Below are 22131 nucleotides of genomic sequence, written 5' to 3' on the forward strand. Positions count from 1 at the left end.
CTTGGTACTCTGTTTTCATAGAGTACTTCTAGTTTGCCCAGTTCCCACTACTGTTGACAATATTTGTAAAACTTTATTATCAAAGCTCAATGCGATGTTTTTGTACAACTCAGTGACCCAGAAAAGAACAAGTATATTTCAAAATGTGATTTTCAATTTCTAAACTATACAGCTAATGTTTGTTAATATTTATACAATTATAGCTAACAGCTTCTGTTAGCCCCAGAAAAATGTTTTTTAAAAAAGCTGAAGTGCTTTGAGTTCCTCTTTCATTTCTTGAGTTTGTCTTCAAAAGAATGCATGTATTGTGTGGGTAATGAGTAGTGTTAAGTGCAGGATGTTCTCTGTTTTCGCAGATACTATCTAGAACTTGTTTTTAGTACGATGTAATACTTTTCTGTGACTTATAAAAAGATATACAAATCATGTTTAATGGGAAGGATAAGAACTTCAAAGTGAAGTGTATTAATCACATTTTCTCTTCTGTATTACAGTTGAATTTTACTCCTGATAAAAGTGAACTATGTAATTCAAACTGATGCTTTTGAACTGTGGTGTTGGAGAAGACTCTTGAGAGTCCCTTGGACTGCAAGGAGATCCAACCAGTCCATCCTAAAGGAAATCAGTCCTGAATATTCATTGAAACGGCTGAAGCTGAAACTCCAATACTTTGGCCACCTGATGTAAAGAACTGACTCATTTGAAAAGACCCTGATGCGGGGAAAGATGGAAGGCGGGAGGAGAAGGGGACAACAGAGGATGAGATGGTTGGACGGCATTACCAACTCAACGGACATGAGTTTGAGTAAACTCCAGGAGTTGGTGATGGACAGGGAGGCCTGGTGTGCTGCAGTCTATGGGGTCGCAAAGAGTTAGACACGACTGAGCAACTGAACTGAACTGACGTAACCTGGATTAACTCTCCCACAATTGCAAAATTGGACAAAATACAGAAGAGTTCTGTTGAAAGCATCAGAGTTACCAATGCAGCTGAAGAATTACAGGACTCCTAGGAATGGGAGGAGGTAGAAATCAGGGGGCCAATGCTTGCCACCTCTTGATAGGCACGAAACTAAGCGGAGCTTTCAATAGATTCGTGAGACAAGAGACAGAAAAATGAAGTTCAGGGCACAAGTAGAGAGGGTTCTATATATAAAGGTGAACTGAAAAGAGACTGGTCTTGTATAAGTCTAAAGCTCAGCTTTTCAATCATTTCAATCCCTGGAAAAAAACCGATCTAAGGTTGTTAGTGACTCTAGTCAAAAGAAAACATAATTTCTCTCTAGAGCAAAAGAACATAAAATACCTTAAAAATAACTTCATAATTACTTATTAGTTACACAAAAGACAAATTAAGTAATCCAAACCAATAGAAACTACTGGTAATAGGAAGAGACCCACACCAAGTAGGCTACTGTGCTATTTACATAAGCACAAACTGATAAGGACTATCCATCCTTATCCTCCTCCCTTGGCTTCTTCAGCTGAAACGCTGGGATCACCCTGTCAGGCTAGTCACACACACGGTAGCATTAGAGTTCAAACGGAATACTGGCCACTGCACTGAACCTGTCGACGTCATTTAATTATTTCTGAATAACCGTCTCTAAGATTTTGTGACTGTAATCTATTTTTAACTACTATTTGGAGTTCTACATGAACTATTAGCAATTCTTAATTTAACCTTTTCTCTGTAATGACTAATCTGAAAAGTCTGAACCCACGTGCAACACAGCCATCAATAAGTCTTTCATTCTGGGTAGATTCATGGATTAATCAGCTTGCAGGTTTTGTTCAGTTCCTCTATCTCTAATTCCAAAATTTTCTGCCCCATAGAAACACAAAATACTGACAGACTAGCAGATGAGACAATAACGACATAAAATGCAATAGGTTCATACAACTACCTGCCAGTAAGTTATGATTCTGCCAGCCTGTGACATGAGTATCAATTCTGTCTACCAATAATACAAACAAATAAAATTTTCTTCCTTTTTTTATAGTTCAGTTCAGTCGCTCAGTCGTGTCTGACTCTTTGCAGCCCCATGAATTGCAGCACGCCAGGCCTCCCTGTCCATCACCAACTTCCGGAGTTCACTCAGACTCACGTCCATCGAGTCTGTGATGCCATCCAGCCATCTCATCCTCAGTCATCCCCTTCTCCTCCTGCCCCCAATCCCTCCCAGCATCAGAGTCTTTTCCAATGAGTCAACTCTTCTCATGAGGTGTCCAAAGTACTGGAGCTTCAGCTTTAGCATCATTCCTTCCAAAGAAATCCCAGAGTTGATCTCCTTCAGAATGGACTGGTTGGACCTCCTTGCAGTCCAAGGGACTCTCAAGAGTCTTCTCCAACACCACAGTTCAAAAGCATCAATTCTTTGACGCTCAGCCTTCTTCACAGTCCAACTCTCACATCCATACATGACCACAGGAAAAACCATAGCCTTGACTAGGCGGACCTTAGATGGCAAAGTAATGTCTCTGCTTTTGAATATACTATCTAGGTTGGTCATAACTTTTCTTCCAAGGAGTAAGCGTCTTTTAATTTCATGGCTGCAGTCACCATCTGCAGTGATTTTGGAGACCAAAAAAATAAAGTCTGACACTGTTTCCCCATCTATTTCCCATGAAGTGATGGGACCAGATGCCATGATCTTCGTTTTCTGAATGTTGAGCTTTAAGCCAACTTTTTCACTCTCCTCTTTCACTTTCATCAAGAGGCTTTTTAGCTCCTCTTCACTTTCTGCCATAAGGGTGCTGTCATCTGCATGTCTGAGGTTATTGATATTTCTCCCGGCAATCTTGATTCCAGCTTGTGTTTCTTCCAGTCCAGCGTTTCTCATGATGTACTCTGCATAGAAGTTAAATAAGCAGGGTGACAATATACAGCCTTGACGTACTCGTTTTCCTATTTGGAACCAGTCTGTTGTTCCATGTCCAGTTCTAACTGTTGCTTCCTGACCTGCATACAGATTTCTCAAGAGGCAGGTTAGGTGGTCTGGTATTCCCATCTCTTTCAGAATTTTCCACAGTTTATTGTGATCCACACAGTCAAAGGCTTTGGCATAGTCAGTAAAGCAGAAATAGATGTTTTTCTGGAACTCTCTTGCGTTTTCCATGATCCAGCGGCTGTTGGCAATTTGATCTCTGGTTCCTTTGCCTTTTCTAAAACCAGCTTGAACATCAGGGAGTTCATGGTTCACATATTTGTGAAGTCTGGCTTGGAGAATTTTGGGCATTACTTTACTAGCATGTGAGATGAGTGCAACTGTGCGGTAGTTTGAGCATTCTTTTGCATTGTGTTCCTTAGAACTTATTCAGGTATTCACTACCAGACTTTAAACAAAATAATGTACTGAATACATTATTCAGGTCTACCTTGTAGACCTGAACTCACTATGTTGTAGAAAATACGAATATGATGCAACTTTTGCTTAGAAGGAACTGTACAAAACTCACTGGTTTTAACACATTATTAAAATGAGAAATTACATATACATTTTGCACCTAGTAAGTTAATATAGTTTTAAAGTAGAATATTTAAAGTGTTCTAGTTTGAAAGTGTAAGAATACTGAACGTTTGCTAAAGTACGCTGCAAAGTACAGAAGTATATTTTTATATCCATTTTCACACAAATCACAGATCAAAGTAAATCTACTTGCAAAAATGACCACACACTTAGTTAAAACTCTGAAACACAAAACCAGAAGTACTTCTACAAGTTTTTTTAATAATGTGAAAAAATACAGAATACTAGAATAGATATTGGTTCATTATCTCATATATGTCAATTATATACAAGCACAAATGTAGAATGTTGAGGATGTTGCTAGCACTTCTATGGTTTTCTCAACTGCCAAATAAGAGGAATAACAGTAGCTAATACACAGGAATGTTCGAAACGTTCATTAACGTAACAGAAGGAAAGTTGATGATATGCTAAAATCTACAATAAAAGAAACTATGTTAAAATCTCAATGATGATTATAAAACATTATTTAAAATACAATATATACCATTTACCTTGCTAAAATTAGAAAAATTTCTAAATTCTAAGTACATTTGTCTTTGAGGGAATTTTAGTTAAAGAGACTGGTCTTAAACTAGTTTTGGAAAATCATAAATGCACAAACTTACCAAATTCTCTTCTATCCAATGTTATGATTTCAGGATCATCATCATAAATACCTAATTTTAGAAGTAAATAAAATTATAAAATCAAAACTTCATCATAAAAATAAGCACATTAAAAATGTCACTTTCTAAAAAAAAAAATGTCACTTTCTTTCAGTCATCAAAAATCAATTACTCTAAATCTCAAGTTGAAGAATATGGAACACTAATAATCTATTCTATTTTTCTAGGAGTAAAGCAAAGAATATATAGTAACAGTGGTGATACATTTATTAAAGAGTGATCAAAAGACATTTCCTGATATCACAATTTGTGTGTTGGGGGTGTGGCTAACAGTCACACAATATCATCTCCACAGAAAATTTTTATTATGTGTTTTTGAAAAAGCTTTTATTTGAAAATAATTATAGACTTTTATTAAGTTGTAAAAATAGTTCAGACTCCCATTTACCCAGCTTCCCCTAATGGTGACATACCATATAATTTTAGTACAATATCCAAACCAGGAAACTGGCAATAGTATATTACTTTCAGACCTCATTCACCTTCAGATTGCATTTTTTTCTTTTTAATGTGCTATCATTTAAAAATGTTTTATATCACTAAATGTCTTATATAATTAGAGTATTTGCAGAGGTAGAAACAAATATAAATTTATTATAATAACACCAAGTTTCTCATTACTATATAAAATATCAATGAATAAATATTGTGATGGATATATACAGAGGTTAGTATTTGATTTTCTGAGACATATGATTTCTGTCACAACTCTGCAACCCTGCCCTGAAGTGTGAAAAATAATAGGTACATAGATGAGCAAAACTGCATTCCAATAAAACTTTACAAAACCAGGTGGCAGGCCAGACTTAGCCTGTGAAACACTGACTACCAACACTTGTTATAGACTATCAAACGGTACTGAATATACCTGAAAATACTATGTTGAAAAGTCAGTCTCGAGAAATAAATACTCCGGATGTAAACTGGAAATATTTTATTGAGTCTAAAATAAAAGCATACTTCAGTTCTCAGCCTGCATTTGAAGCCAATAAACGACCATTGCGTATCAGAACACTCCCTCTTCGCTTGACCCGTGTTTACTTTCCCCGCCCTCCCTCTTTTACTTGTTTACTCTCTCTGCTCTTGCCTTCTCATTCCTGTCACACCTCAAGCCAGTATTCATTACCAATTAAGAAGGATGGTGTTTCTACTGACGTGACCTCTATTACAGGAAATTTCAATCTTTCCTGGAAAATATGATGCTCTAAAAATACTAGAAGGCTTCAATATTTAACTTCTAATACAAATACTTTAAAAAATTAAATACAATCGTTATAAGTATTTAACAATATTATGACCAAAACACCTCCATATTTACTCAGGTATCTACACACTACTTGACTTTCCTCTTGAATTCCACTCCCATGTTGCATTAAAAAGAGGGTCTAGGGGATGCATATTAATTACATAAATAAGCTAACTGGTGAAACAAAATTAATTTTCTAAATTTACTTGAATAAATAACAACTTCATAAGGAATATCTATCATCTTACCAAAATCATAACGGTAGTAATTCCAGCTTTCATACTGGCCTCCTTGATTATCTGCAAGTCCCTTTTCTCCGTATTTGTCGTATTTTTTCCGCAGATCTTCATCTTTGAGTACTTCATATGCTCTATTTATTTTCAAAAAACCACTATGTGCATTTGGGTTATTCTATTAAAAATATTAGATATGTTTGTTTCAGATACACAATCAACTGATTTAATTCTGAGAATTCTTTGAGAGTAGATATCAAGGTAAGGAGGAGTAGTACAATATGAAATGGGCATCACACATTGAAATAAAAAAGTAAAGTATTGGAAACAATATTGTAAATATGATGTGTGACCTCTAAAACAATCACAAAGAAAATTTTAGGTTACCTATTGAGGCAAAATCTAAAAAAGAGTATGTAACCCAATCTATCATATAATGACATAAGAACTAATACCAGAGTAATAACTCTAAACTGGATTGATATGTTTCATTTGTCAGTGTTTCACAGAATTGCTTTTTGAAGAATGCTTTCATTTAAATCAGCAAGCCCCAACCATTTTGGCACCAGGGACCCTTCTCAAGGAAGACAATTTTTCCACGGATGGGGTGGGGCATGGGGTGTGGTTTCACAATGACTTATGCACATTACATTTATTGTGTATTTATTTCTATTATTATTACATCAGCTCCACTTTTTCAGGCATTGGGAACTGGGAGATTGGGAACTGCTGAATTAAACACTTAGGTGGGTCTACCATTTTTCACACAGAAACTTAAAAGAAATGACATTTGAAAATTTTAAAAAAATTTTGAAAAAATGAAAATCCTAAACCCAACAGAAAGTTGATCTCAGGAAAAGATTACCAATTAACAAGAGTTTTAGAGAAATACCAACTCTATTGCTTGGCTTTATGTGATGGAAATAAAATAATGCTACTTAAAATTCTATCTAGGGACTTCCCTGACGGGCCTAGCGGTTAGGATTCCTTTGTTAGGATTCCTTTCATTGTGGTGGTCTGGGTTCAATCCCTGGTCAGGGAAGATCCTGCAAGCAGAGTGGTGTGGCCAAAAATGAAAATAAATAATTTAAAAAATAGTTACTGAAGTTAACAATAAAAACTATCTAGAAAATTATAATTAAATCTTTCTTCTTGATGAATATCAAATTTCATTAAGAAAAAATGAAATGAGATAAATTATAAAAATATCTTAAGAATTAAAAGTTTTGAAAGATTACATTATGGAATACATAACCAAATATTTATGATTGGCATTAACTGGATTTGGCTGCCAAGTTTTAATTTGTAATACTTCCCGACTCTGGTTTTAGATTTGTACATAGGAGAAAAAAGTGGAAGCATGCTATTAATAGCTATTGCTGCTGTTTTTAGCCAGACATACCCTCTATATGTTCTAAGCAAATAATTTTTCTTACTGTTCTAAAATACTTGATTTTAACCTGCTTTGCAAAGAAAACTACTTCTGCTTTGTGATCAACATCTGTAATAGAACTGCTGGAAATTAGTTTTCAAACTGAGAGAACTGCATTTTGATATCAACATTCCTTTAACTCCTCTAAACTTAGAATATTTAGCTTCCTCTGTTTTTGGTACAGATGCTGAATTATGATTCTTGACTAGTAGTGGTTGCTCTTAAGAATTCTGAGCACTAATTTAAAACATTAATCAGATATGTTTAAAAAGAAATTTTTACCTACCGGGTTTTTATCAGGATGTAGCTTCAGTGCCAATTTCTTGAAAGCTTGTCTTATTTCTCTACTGCTTGCAGTTTTGGATACTCCAAGTAAACTGTAAAAGTCCTGATCTGTACCCACTAAAATGGCCATATACATTATTAGAAAAAAGAGCATGACCCTTTTCAAGTCTCTGACATAGTCATCTTTATTTAACCAGACTCCCATTGCTTTTCTTGTACAAGTTCTGATTTAAATAAACATTAAGATAATGCCACTGGTTCCAGTTGATGTAATATGCAAATCTGAGAACTTCTGTCCACATTACTCCAAAAGTGAAACAGCCATCATAAATTGTCTCCCCAAATGTTAATCTAAAGAGAAAAAATCAGGTAAAATACATTAAAAACAAACAAAAAACCAGTAATATAATCTCCAGTAAATGGCAAATCAGGGTGAGTGCCTCAGGCTCTACTCTTTCGGGGCCCCGCTACCTTCCTTCCATTTCTAGGTAGCCAGATTCATGCAATCATTCGTGTCAAGAGAGCAGATAAAGGTTAAAAAAAAAAAGGGAGCTAGTGTGGCTGCAGCTATCTAGAACGTTTTACAAACAAACAAATGCAGCAGTTCGCTCTCTCAGCATCACAACAGGGGAGGGGGGTGGTGAACAGGAGGTGGGGAGCTACTTCCTTCCTTCTTCTACCCAGCTTAAGACTGGCCCTTTTGATCTGCTTCCTTTCGGGTTATTTCTCCACCCATTTACGCCTATCCAGTTTTCATTTCAATCAAATTTCACTTGTAGGAAACATCCTTTGGGGGTACAAGAAAGAAGCACCAGATCCTTCCCTATATTTTTCATAAAACGATGCAAGAACGGCAGTGAATGTCTATCACTGTAACAGACAACGTACAAAGTCGCCCGTTTTTTCTTCTGAATTTTCTCTGAAGGTGCTTTTGTTCTACTTGCTGCTGCTGCTAAGTCGCTTCAGTCGTGTCCGACTCTGTGCGACCCCATAGACAGCAGCCCACCAGGCTCCCCTGTCCCTGGGATTCTCCAGGCAAGAACACTGGAGTGGATTGCCATTTCCTTCTCCAATGCAGGAAAGTGAAAAGTGAAAGTGAAGTTGCTCAGTCGTGTCCGGCTCTTTGCGACCCCATGGACTGCAGCCCACCAGGCTCCTCCGTCCATGGGACTTTCCAGGCAAGAGCACTGGAGTAGGTTGCCATCGCCTTCTCTGTTTGTTCTATCTAAGCAGTTACTATTTTATATAACCAGCAGAATAATAACGGCAAGTGTAATTTCATTGCAAAGTTTACATTTGGCATAAATAAAAAAAGAAAACAAGAAAAGAAGCAGAGCGATCAGTCATTCAGACACGCTAACCTGGGCAAGATAAAAATAAAATCAAATCACACGCAAATTTGTATATATTTTAGTTCCAAAGATCTCATAATGTTTCGAAAAACCTAACTTTCCTAAACATTCTCAGTTCCTCCTTTCGTCATTTAATTCTAGATGCCCATTTTAACTTTTTTCTCACCTGTGAACGGTTTTCGATTCATTTCTAATCCTTCCTTCTCATGTCACCAAAAAACCTTTGTAAAATAGAGCGATGTAGATTAATAAACATCCAGACTAGAAAACAACATTTAGAATAAAACAGATCATATTAGCAAAGACCACTTGGTAAGTGCTATTTGTTCCCTGCCCAGCGGTGGTTCTCAAAGTCGGCGTGGGCGTGCCTGACTTGCTACGCGCCGAGGTGCGGGGACAGGTGGAAGCTGCAGGTAAATGCAACACGAACTCCTTGCTGCCACCACTCCAGAATGGGTTGCGGCGAGTGAGAAAAGATGGAGACACTGGGAGTCAAGGATTGCTGGTGTGTGAAACCTCAGACCGGGTTAGTGAGTCAGGAATCTGGATAACTGAAGCTAAAGGGAGAAACTGGAGCAAAAAACCGGCAGCAGCTGAGGAGGAACCGCTGAAGAAAGCATGGTGTAGCTAGCAAGGGGAAAGACGACTGGGAGAAAGAACACAAAAATCCAGCCACAAGAGCGAGGAGCGTAGCGGAGGATTCCAGCGCACAGGCCATTTCACCTCTCCCTTTCCGGAGAGCCCAGGCCGCCACCAGCTCCAGCAAAGCCCCGGCCCCGGATCCAAGCCCACCTCGGTGTTGCGGGGTCGTCTCCTGCAACTACTTCCCCATCCTCAATCCCCGGGGTTAGACCCCACACCGCCAATCACAACCTATGCGTTCCGGAGGGAAGCACGTACTCTCTGACCGCTGGGCCGCCGCGCCTGTGATGGGGTTGGACCAGCCACACCGGCAGCTACCAGCGCGGCCGGCTCCGGTCTGCTCCTCGCGCGGCGGTCTCCTAGGCGAGGCGGGGCGGGGCCTGGCGCGGGGCATTGTGGGAAAGGCGTGGAGGCCGCTGCCTGGGAGGATTCGCCTAAGGACCTGCGGGCCGAACAGGGTGGGGAGGGCGGTGTAGGTTTAGGTTGACGTGGCCCTCGGCGCGGAATCCGGCTCCGGCTCCGGCTCCGGCTCCGGCTCCGGCATCAACGCGGAGCTGAAGAACACGCTGTAACCACGAAGCCCCCGCACCCGCACCATTGCAGCTGGCGCGCGCCGCGGGCCGGACGCAGGACGACGTAGCCCGCCCCTTCCTGCTCCCGTTGCTGTGGTTACGGCATCTATTAGGAGGGCTGGTTTAGGCGTGCAGTTTCTCGCTGACCCTGTTCTTAAAGGGAAAGGCAGACCCATTACAGTACTTTTCTGTTTGGTGGGTGAGTGGGGCAGAAAGGTGAAATTTTGAAGGAAAAGGGAAACTTAACTGAAGTGACATTGATAGCAAGCAGTGTCAGGCTAGAGTGAAGAGACAGTAGGAAATTTGGAAGAAATAAAAATATTTATGAATGTGTGTGTAGGCGACAAACGTGAGTGTTCGACTGTTTTGCCCGACTTCCTGGTTATTCAAGCTGGAAACTGGGGAGTTGTGCATACTTCTGTCCCACATTTACATCTAAATGATATGGTATAGAAACTGCATTTTGATCTACAGCATTATACCTAGGCTTCCCGTAGTGGTAAATCAGCCTGCCAGTGCAGGAGAGGTAACAGACACAGGTTCAATCCCTGGGTGGGGAAGACTCACTCCAGTATTCTTGAGTGGTGAATCCCATGGACAGGGGAGCCTGGCGAGCTAGTCCATGGGGTCACAAAGAATTGGACATGACTGAGAACACTGGTTTTTCCAGTAGTCATGTATGATGTGAGAGTTGGACTGTGAAGAAGGCTGAGCACTGAACAATTGATGTTTTTGAACTGCGGTGTTGGAGAAGACTCTTGAGAGTCCCTTGGACTGCAAGGAGATCCAACCAGTCCATTTTGAAGGAGATCAGCCCTGGGATTTCTTTGGAAGGAATGATGCTAAAGCTGAAGCTCCAGTACTTTGGCCACCTCATGCGAAAAGTTGATTCATTGGAAAAGACTCTGATGCTGGGAGGGATTGGGGGCAGGAGGAGAAGGGGACGACAGAGGATGAGATGGCTGGATGGCATCACTGACTCGATGGACGTGAATCTGAGTGACCTCCGTGAGTTGGTGATGGACAGGGAGGCCTGGCGTGCTTTGATTCATGGGGTCGCAGAGAGTTGGACACGACTGAGCAACTGAACTGAACTGAACTGAACTGAGAACACTGAGCGGACACACAATATGACTAGAACAGTTGAAGTAGATGCATTTGCAACCATCAAAAGAAAAAACATCCTAATGAAAAGAATGCCTTACTTATGACAGCAACCTTAATATGTGTGTGTGTGTGTTAGTCGCTGAGTCGTGTCCGACTTTTTGCGACCCCATGGACAGTAGCCGGCCAGGCTCCTCTATCCATGGGATTCTCCAGGCAAGAATACTGGAGTGGGTTGCCATTTCCTTCTCCAGGGGATGTTCCTGACCCAGGGATTGAACCTGGGTCTCCTGAATTGCAGGCAGTTTCTTTACCATCTGAGCTACCAGGGAAGCTCTTCGAAAGTGATTACTTAATATAAGTAACTTAATATAAGATTAAGTACTTATATTACTTAAGATAAGTAATTAATATAAGTAATCTTATTATATTAAGTATATTAATTAATAAATTAATAAAGTATATTAAGTATATTAATTAGCTAATATAAGTAATCTTAATATAAGATTACTTAATATAAGTAACCCTAATATAAGTGGTAATAATTTCATGTGTAGTAAATCAAATGTCGGCTTGTTAAAAAATGATGAGCATGTAGGATCCATAGCTAAACTAATACCTGACCGGAAAGAAGATAAAGTAGCAAAGGCGGAAATATTAGAAGTAACCTCATGTAACCCACTCCAGGGTTCTTGCCTGGAGAATCCCAGGGACGGCAGAGCCTGGTGGGCTGCGGTCCATGGGGTCGCACAGAGTTGGACACGACTGAAGCGACTTAGCAGCAGCAGCATGTAATAGTAGCTGAGTGCCATGAACTGGTCTAAGAACACATGTGATTCAGTCCTCCAAGTTCTCTGATATGATAGGGACTATTATTATATCCATTTTACAGTTGAGGGAAACAAGGTAAATATATGATAGAGCTGGGGTTCATACCTGAGCAGCCTTGCTCCAGAGACTGTAATGTTAATCATTATGCCACACTGTGAGCCACCAAAATCTTTAGAGTAAATTGAAAAGCAAAAAGGAAAACTGGAGAATCAAGCAGGGACCACGTTACAGTGGGTTTTATGCCATGATGAAGACATAGACTACCTTTCAGGTAATAAGAAAGCTACTTAAAGCTTTTAAGTAAGGGAGTGAGATTGTATTTTAGATCATTCTGGTAGCTACTGGAGAGTGAATACAAAGGCGCCGTGACTGGAGAAATGGAAAACAGAAAAGTAAATTTGGCAAGAAATGGTAATAGTTGGACGTGGGAGATAAAGAAAGGATCTAAGGTTAACTTCTGGTTTCGGTGGATGAGTACCACTCACTGAATGAAGATCTATGTAGGGAAAAGATAAAGGTTTCTGATGTGGACATATCTATTTCATGTTTCGTAGATCATGTCCAAATAAAAACACAGAGTATAAAAATTCATGTTAAGTGTCTAGACTAGAGAAGAAAACAGGAGATTATCAACTAATCTGTGGTAGTTGGACACATGAGCATGAATAAGATTACTCAGAAAAAGTATGCAGAATAAGAAAAGTTGTGGACCAAGGATAAAATCTGAGGAAACTCTAACATCAAGAATGTCTTACAGTCAATGAAACATCAACAGAATGATAAGGCAATCCATGGAATGAGAGAAAATGTTTGAAAATCATGTATTTGATAAAATATTTATATTCAAAATATATGAAAAGCTCATACCACTGAATAGCAAAAGTCTCACAAAACAAATTTAAAAAATATCCAATTAAAAGATGGGCAGAGGATCTGAATAGACATTTTTTCCTAAGTACAGATGTCCAATAGGTACATGAAAAGATGCTCAGACTCACTAATTGTTATTGAGTCCGGGGTCATACTTACTGCTTCCTGCACAGCATGCCAATAAATTGAGACACCAGCTTTTAAGCAACTTTATTCAGAAAACCATCAGACTAAGAAGATGGCAGATTTGTGTACTAAAAAACCATTTTGCCTGAGTTAGAATTTAGGCTTCTTTTATACTAAAAGTGGAAGGAGTTAAGTCAAATGTTTCCTGGTTCAGGTCAACCTCCAGAGGGGTTGTGTTAATTTTGTCCTGCCTGTAGACTTTCACAGGTGGGCCTGGTCAGGATGTTACCTGTGAGCTATACAAAGGAATTGTAGCTTAATGCTCATTACTTGGGAGGCAGGGTTCCCAGAGATATTATGAATAATTTAAGCTTATAGGCACCATCCCTTTAGTGATTAACTTGTAATAGAATACAAAGTTTCTTCCCTATTACATAATCATCAGGGAAATGCAAATCAAAACCACAATGAGATACCACTTCACACCTGTTAGAATGGCTGTTGTTATAGAGATAAATGCTGGAGTGGACATGGAGAAAAGGGAGCCCTCGCGCACTGTTGGTGAGAATCTGGATTGGCGTAGCCACTGTGGAAATCAGTATGGAGGTGCCTCAAAAAGCTAAAAATAGAACTATTACAAATCTAGCAAGTCTGCCTCTGAGTATTTATCAGAAGAAGATGAAAACACTAATTATAAATAAAATATGCATCAATATGTTCACTACAACATTGTTTACCATAGCAAAGATATGGAGACAGCCTAAATGTTCACTGAAGGGTGAATAGACAAGAAAAAAAAAATGTAGTGGAATATTATTCAGCCATAAAAAGAATGAGATATTGCCACTTGAGACAAATGAATGATCTTTGAGGGTATTATGCTAAGAGTGGAGAAGGCAATGGCACCCCACTCCAGTACTCTTGCCTGGAAAATCCCATGGATGGAGAAGCCTGGTAGGCTGCAGTCCATGGGGTTGCAAAGAGTTGGACACGACTGAGCAACTTCACTTTCACTTTTCACTTTCCTGCATTGGAGAAGGAAATGGCAACCCACTACAGTGTTCTTGTCTGGAGAATCCCAGGGACAGGGGAGCCTGGTGGGCTGCCATCTATGGGGTCGCACAGAGTCAGACACGGCTGAAGTGACTTAGCAGCAGCAGCAGCAGAACGCTAAGAGTAATGAGCTTGCAGAGTGTGATTTCACTTATATGTGCATTCTAAAAAAAACCCCAAAGCAAAAGACCAAGCTCATAGATATAGAGAATAAATGTGTGGTTGCCTGAGGCTGAGGGGAGGAGGGTGAAATGGGGGAAAGGGACAAAAGGTTACAAACCTCCAGTTATGAAATAAGTTCTAGGGATGTTAAACACAGCAGGGTGACTATAGTGAATAACACTGTTTTGCATATTTGAAAGTTGCTAAAAGAGTAGATCTTAAAAGTTCTTATCACAAGGATCAAATTCTATAAAATTCTTATTATGGTGATAATTTCACAATATATACAAATATCAAATGTTATGTGGCACAGGTGTGTGTGCTCAGCTGCACCTGATGCTTTCCAACCCCATGGTCTAGAGCTCGCTAGGCTCCTCTGTCCATGGGATTTTTCTGGCAAGAATAGTGGAGTGGGTTGCCATTTTCTCCTCCAGGGGATATCCTTGACCCAGTGTACGAACCCACATCTCCTGTGTCTCCTGCATGAGCAGGTGGTTTTCTTTCTTTCTTTTTTTTTTTTTTACCACTGTGCCCTCTGGGAAGTCCCTATGTTGTACACCTGAAGCTAATATAATATTGCAAGTGAATTCTACCTTAACTAAAAAAACAGAAGAATGTAGTTCCACAAAGAAACGGATTTTTGTTTAATTACTATTGTATCCCCAGTTGTTCCTGGCCTATGGTAGTTATTAAATAAATATATTTTTGAATAAACAAATTAATTTGCGGAGTAATCTGAAAAAGAAGAGCTCATCAAAGAGTCAAAAATGAGATAATTAGAGATATTCAAAATGAACTAAACATCAAGGAAGTTAGTGAGAAAAATTAAGGTAAGATAGTGACTAAAATCTGTTAGTTGGGTCTAGTAGTTTGGAGGTTATAGCCACCACAGGAAGCACAATTTTAGTGGGTGAGAGGGTGGAATTCAGGTTGCAGTGGGCTGGAGATTGGATGGGAGCTGAAGAAATGGAAATTTAAATCTATAGGAATCTACTGAAAGTTTGAGTGAAGAGAGAAACAGGTAAACTTACTGCAGTTCAAGGAGGATGTGGATACAACAGAGGAAATGCTGTAGGTTTGAAAAGACTTAAACATGTTTAAATCTGATTAGGAGCCAAAAAAGAGAGGAAGGCTGAGACATAGGAGAGATTCAAGGGCCCAAATGAATGGATCTATCTTAAACAGTTCATTTATCCACTAGTATTGTTTATTGTCTTCTGGGCTAGGTCCCTGGGATAACGTGGTGAGCAAAGGTATAACTGTACTCCAGAGAGATAAGATAACGGAGGACACATTAATCTTTTATTCAAGGAAATCTGTAATTATGAAGGGAAAATACACAGCACTGTGAGAATAAATAACGGAAAACTGACCTTGGAGAAGCAAAAGTTTTGTAAGGGTATTACCAAAATAAATAAGATAAAAATGAAATTTAATGTATATGGGCAATGAATTAGAGAATGTTTTAGGTAGAGGAAAGACAAGAACATGAACCTGTACGTCGAAAGTCCATGGGTTGTTTGAGGAACAAAAAGAAGAGAATGCAGTGAGCCTAATGAAGAGTCAACAGGTGACAGGATGATTATGCAAAGTCTTATAGCTAGTTCACTTTAAGGATTCTTATCTTTTTTCCTAACAGCAATAAAAAGTCAGATAAGTTTTAGACTGTAGAATACCATCATAATCATCATTGTTATTGTTATTATTTTACTTAAAAAAATTTCAGAACAAGCTCAAGTTTCCAAAACAATTCAAAGTGAAAGTGAAATTGCTCAATCGCGTCCAACTATTTGCCACCCCATGGACAGCAGCCTACCAGGCTCCTCTGTCTATGGGATTTTCCAGGCAAGAATACTGGAGCGGGTTGCCATTTTCTTCTCCAGGAGATCTTCCCAACCCAGTGATTGAACCCCAGTCTCCTGCATTGTAAGCAGACGCTTTACCATCTGAGCCACCAGGGAAATAAAAATATAATGTAAATAGCTTTGTTTTCTTCAACCATTTGAGATTAAGTTGCTGATGTTTTCCTGTTATTTCCCAAAACTGTGGTATGTATTTTTTACACACAAGGGCAATGTTCTATATACCCACAATGCAGTCATCAAAGTCAGAGAACTAACACCGGCTCTGGTTATCCCCATCTAATCTGCTGCCTAATCCTCATATCCTTGTAGGCTTTGCCAGTTGTTCCAATAGTGACTTTGCAGGATCCAGCACAGAACCGCTTGTTTAATTGAGTTGTCATAACTCCTTAGACTCCTTCAGTTTGGAATAGTTCTTCAGTTTTTCCTTGCCTTTCAATACTTTGATACGTGTGAAGAATACAAGCCAGTTATCTTATAGATGTCTCTCTTTTTTGGCTTGTCTGATGTTTCCTCATGACTAGCTTTAGGTTATACATCTTTATCAGAATACAATAGAAGTAACATTATGTTGTTTTCATTTCATGCTATCATTTGGTCCGAAGTCTTAATTTGTTTCATCACTGGTAGGTTAAACTGGACCATTTGATAAAAGAGATGTCTGTGAAGACTTTCCTTTCCACTGTAAAGTTACATTTTTCCTTTTTGTAATTAAGTTGTGAATATCTTTTTTTTTTCAGTCACTAAGTCATGTCTGACTTTGTGACCCCCATGGACTGCAGCATGCCAGGCTTCCCTGTCCTTCACTATCTCCCAGAGTTTGCTCAAACTCATGTCCATTGAGTTGGTGATGCCATCCAACCATCTCATCCTTCTCCTCCTGCTCTCAATCTTTCCCAGCATCAGGGTCTTCTCCCATGAGTCAGCTTTTTGCATCAGGTAGCCAAAGTATTGGAGCTTCAGCTTCAGCATCAGTCCTTCCAGTGAATATTCAGGGTTGATTTCCTTTAGGATTGACTGGTTTGATCTCCCTGCAGTCCAAGGGACTCTCAAGAGTCTTCTCCAGCACCAAAATTTGAAAGCATCAATTCTTTGGCATTCAGCTTTCTTTATGGTTCTATGCCCCTATTCCTCATCAAACTTTCAGTTTATTCATTAATTTATGTTATGGATTCATATTTTGTTTAAAGGGTTAAAATATATTACTATGGATTTTAATGCCTGATAAATTATTTAGATGCCTAAGTTGTTCTGGATTTGACTATTTGGAATTCTTTCAAGCTGACTTTCATGTTTCTTTGTTAATCTCCATTATTGTTTGAGTTTGCTTATTTTAGTGCACAGTAAGACATTCTAGACTTATCCAGTACTTTTCCTGCCTCAGCCCCGATACCAGACATTTCTACAAAGTCCTGATTCTTTAGGAGAGTGGTAATTAGATAGCAAGATCTTGGTGCTAACCATGATACATGCTTTTGATGAATTGGTCATGGTGGGAAAGAAAAAGATATCTGAAGACAGATCTCTACTTCAGATAACTGATGCCCACTTGCTTCAGGGAAACCAAAGCTTTGCCAGCTTCAGTATAATACTACATCAAAATTTGATACAATAACTCTATCATATATGCATGAAATATATTATAATGGGATTGTTTTATTTAATTTTAAGTTCCATCTAAGGAACAGTTATTTATCTTTTAAGATCCAGTTCACGTGTCTTTTAGACACTAATTTTTTGTGAGCCATTCAAGCATATTTGATTACTCCATCCTTTATTCCATTTATCTCACCATATTGTAATTTCATTTCATTGGTTGGTCTATCATAATGAATTCTTTGAGATGAAGAATCAGATAATATTTACTTTTTCCCTCAATGTCTAGCTGAAACAGTTCTTGGCACTTACTCAATTCATGCATTACAATGGAATGCAGAATCAATATTTATCATGTGCAAAGAGGAAAGAATGGCCCTTTGTCTCTAGTTATTATTGTCTGTCCTGGGAGGACAGTATGAAGAACACACACTTACTTGTAGAAATATAGTAAAGGCTGGACGAATGATATAAACAATGTATTCCATAGGGACTCAGTTTGGGGCTCAAGTGAACAGAGTAGAATGAGAGGACATTCCCAGGCTTTCCAGGTGGCGCTAGTGGTAAAGAACCTGCCTGCCAATGCAGGAGACATAAGAGACTCAAGTTCGATCCCTCGGTCGGGAAGATTACCTGGAGAAGGACATGCAACCCACTCCAGTATTCTTGCCTGGAGAATCCCGTGGACAGAGGAGCCTGAAGGGATACAGTCCATAGGGTCACAAAGAATCCAACATGACTGAAGTGGCTTAGAACACACATACATGTACAGAGTAGAATGAAAGGACAGTATGGGCATTTCCAAATTAAAAAGAACAATTCTTTAATAAATTTGGAATTTTAGAACCAGGTTGAATCTTTGAAGTTGTGAAGTTTATTCCTCAGATTCATAGGGGAGGAAACAGAGGCCCAGGAAGGTTGATGAGTGACTTGCATAAAGACTCAAATGAGTCAAAAGACCCATTTTTCAAGCATGAATGAATGAAATAGGACTATAATCTGTGTTTCCTGATTTCCTATCCAGTATGAAATGATAAACATAATCATAATAACTGAAACTTAATATACATCTTATGTCCCAGGCACTATATCAAGCACTTTATTTACAGTAACACATTTAATTGTCCTAATAACTCTCTGAGGTAAGTGCAATCATTATGTCAGTTTTATAGATAAGCACACTGAGGCTAAAAGAGGTTAAGCTACTTGCCCAGTGTTGCACAGAGTGATGCAACCCTGCCCAGTGTTGTCCAGTGAGTGATAGAAGTTGGATTCCAACTTGGGCAGACTTGATTTGGAGTCCATAATCAGTTAATTAATTGAAATATTTTTGACAGCATTTATTTAATAAGGTGTTATTTTCTTTCATGATAACCTACCTAAGTGGTTGATTTTTGGGGTATTGTAATACTCTATTAAATCAGACTTAATTTGTAAAGGCCAATTGGTTGACATCTTAAAATCATTTATAGAACCTACTGATAGAATTGACATTCATTCAGTTCAGTTCAGTTCAGTCACTCAGTCGTGTCTGACTCTTTGCAACCCCATGAACCGCAGCATGCCAGGCCTCCCTGTCCATCACCAACTCCTGGAGTCCACGCAAACCTATGTCCATCGAGTTGGTGATGCCATCCAACCATCTCATCCTCTGTCATTCCCTTCTCCTCTTGCCCTCAATCTTTCCCAGCATCAGGGCCTTTTCAAATGAGTCAGTTCTTCGCATCAGGTGGCCAAAGTATTGGAGTTTCAGCTTCAACATCAGTCCTTCCAATGAACACCCCGGACTGATCTCCTTTAGAACGGACTGGTTGGATCTCCTTGCAGGCCAAGGGACTCTCAAGAGTCTTCTCCAACACCACAGTTCAAAAGCATCAGTTCTTAGGCGCTCAACTTTCTTTATAGTCCAACTCTCACATCCATACATGACCACAGGAAAAACCATAGCCTTGACTAGACGGACCTTAGTCAGCAAAGTAATGTCTCTGCTTTTGATATGCTATCTAGGTTGGTCATAACTTTCCTTCCAAGAAGTAAGTGTCTTTTAATTTCATGACTGCAGTCACCATCTGCAGTGATTTTGGAGCGCCAAAAAATAAAGTCTGACACTGTTTCCACTGTTTCCCCATCTATTTCCCATGAAGTGACGGGACCGGATGCCATGATCTTCGTTTTCTGAATGTTGAGCTTTAAGCCAACTTTTTCACTCTCCTCTTTCACTTTCATCAAGAGGCTTTTTAGTTTCTCTTCACTTTCTGCCATAAGGGTGGTGTCATCTGCATATCTGAGGTGATTGATATTTCTCCTGGCAATCTTGATTCCAGCTTGTGCTTCTTCTAGCCCAGCGCTTCTCATGATGTATTCTACATATAAGTTAAATAAGCAGGGTGACAATATACAGCCTTGACGTACTCGTTTTCCTATTTGGAACCAGTCTGTTGTTCCATGTCCAGTTCTAACTGTTGCTTCCTGACCTGCATACAGGTTTCTCAAGAAGCAGTTCATTATATGTGTTGAATTCAGTTGAATTTGCATGTGCTTATATTTCTATGGTAATTATAATTTCACATTTTAATCTCCAATAAACAGGTGTACTTTTAGCTATAACTGATCTTTCTTTTATACTTATTTTCCTATACCCCCCTTTTTTTTTTTTAGTTTTTAGTGGTAAAGATTCTACCTATAATGCAGGAGATGCAGGTTTGATCCCTGGTTTGGGAAGATCCCCTGGAGAAGGAAGTAGTTACTCACTCCAGTATTCTCTTCTGGAGAATTCTATGGACAGGGAAGCCTGGTGGGCTACAGTCTATGGGCTATGGGGTCAGAAAGACTCAAACATGACTGAGTGACTAACACTAGTGTTAAAAAAGTTATGTGGTAATGAAATAAAAAAGTTACAATAAAGCATACATAAAATGTATAATACATAAATATACATGTGCGTATATACACATTACTGCATATATATATTTTGTATTAATATTTCTTGGCACTAATTCCTCAGCACAATAATTGCTAAGTTGAATTGAAAGCACATCCCAAATATTTAGAGATGATAGAGAAGTTTTTTTTTTTTTTTTAATCCAAATCATGTTGCAAAACAACAAGTGCTCTCACTGGACCAGAAAGTTTTTCCTTTTTTTTTTGTTTTAAACTTAGAAATTTTTTATTTTTCTTAACTTTTTTTTTTGAGAATTGACTTTTTTCCTGTTTCTTTATTTTAAAATTTATATATTTTTTAATTGAAGGATACTTGCTTTAGAGAATTTTGTTGTTTTCTGTCAAACCTCAACATGAATCACCCATAGGTACACATATATCCCCCCTTTTGAAACTCCTTCCCATCTCCTGCCCCATCTCACCCTCTAGATTAATATGGAGCCCGTGTTTGAGTTTCCTGAGCCATGCAGCAAATTCCAGTTGGCTATCAATTCTACATATGGCAATGTAAGTTTCCATGTTACTCTCTCCATACATCTCACCCTCTCCTCCCCTCTCCCCACGTCCATAAGTCTGTTTCTCCACTGATGCCCTGTAGATAAATTCTTCAGTACCAGTTTTCCAGATTCTGAATATATGCATTAGAATTCGATACTTATCTTTCTCTTTCTGACTTACTTCACTCTGTATAATAGGATCTAGTTTCATCCACCTCATAAGAACTGACTTGAATGTATTCCTTTTTATGGCTGAGTAATATTCCATGGTGTATATATACCACAACTTTATCCATTCATCTGTCAATGGACATCTAGGTTGCTTCCATATTCTATCTGTTGTAAATAGTGCTGTTATGAACAGTGGGATACATGTGTCTTTTTCAATTTTGGTTTCCTTGGGGTACACGACTAGGAGTGGGATTGCTGAGTCATATGGTGATTATATTCCTAGATTTTTAAGGAATCTCCATACCATCTTCCATAGTGACTGTATCAATTTACATTCCCACCAACAGTGCAAGAGCGTTCTCTTTTCTCCACATCCTCTCCAGCATTTATTGTTTGCAGACTTTTTGATGATGGCCATTCTGACCAGTGTGAGGTGATATCTCACTGTAGTTTTGATTTGCATTTCTCTGATAATGAGCAATGTTGAGCATCTTTTCATGTGTTTGTTAGCCATCTGTATGTCTTTGGAGAAATATCTGTTTAAGTCTTTCTCCCACTGTTTGATTGGGTTGTTTGTTTTTCTGATATTGAGCTATATGAGCTGCTTGTATATTTTGGAATTAATTCTTTCTCAGTTGTTTCATTTGCTATTATTTTCTCCCATTCTAAGGGTTGTCTTTTCACCTTGCTTATAGTTTCCTTTGCTGTGCAAAAGCATTTAAGTTTAATCAGGTCCCACTTGTTTACTTTTATTTTTATTTCCATTACTCTAGGAGATGGGTTATAGAGGATCTTGCTTTAATTTCTGTCATCAAGTGTTCTGCCTATGTTTTCCTCTAAGAGTTTGATAGTTTCTGGTCTTACATTTAGGTCTTTAATCCATTTTGAGTTTATCTTTGTGTACGGTGTTAGGAAGTGTTCTAATTTCATTCTTTTACATATAGCTGTCAGTTTTCCCA

At 38.7% G+C, this 22131-nt stretch overlaps 1 protein-coding gene across 3 annotated transcripts in view; it reads right to left on the reverse strand.

Annotated features, from left to right (window-relative positions):
• DNAJC10 (DnaJ heat shock protein family (Hsp40) member C10) overlaps positions 1-10023 on the reverse strand; it is a 48152-nt gene extending 38129 nt beyond the window's left edge. For 2 of the 3 annotated variants that reach the window (XM_052661206.1, XM_052661195.1), the window contains exons 1-5: positions 9647-10023; positions 8913-8967; positions 7396-7745; positions 5693-5855; positions 4139-4189 (exon numbers count right to left, since the gene is read on the reverse strand). In XM_052661206.1, the coding sequence (XP_052517166.1) occupies positions 4139-4189; positions 5693-5855; positions 7396-7599 (418 nt within the window). In that variant the 5' untranslated portion in view covers positions 7600-7745; positions 8913-8967; positions 9647-10023. Of the gene's footprint in view, positions 1-4138; positions 4190-5692; positions 5856-7395; positions 7746-8912; positions 8968-9538 lie in introns of all 3 variants that reach the window. The other variant, XM_052661203.1, reaches the window with a different exon arrangement.
• Positions 10024-22131: the final 12108 nt, after the last annotated feature.

This window comes from Budorcas taxicolor, chromosome 2, assembly GCF_023091745.1.
Source record: "Budorcas taxicolor isolate Tak-1 chromosome 2, Takin1.1, whole genome shotgun sequence".
NCBI lineage: Eukaryota > Metazoa > Chordata > Mammalia > Artiodactyla > Bovidae > Budorcas > Budorcas taxicolor.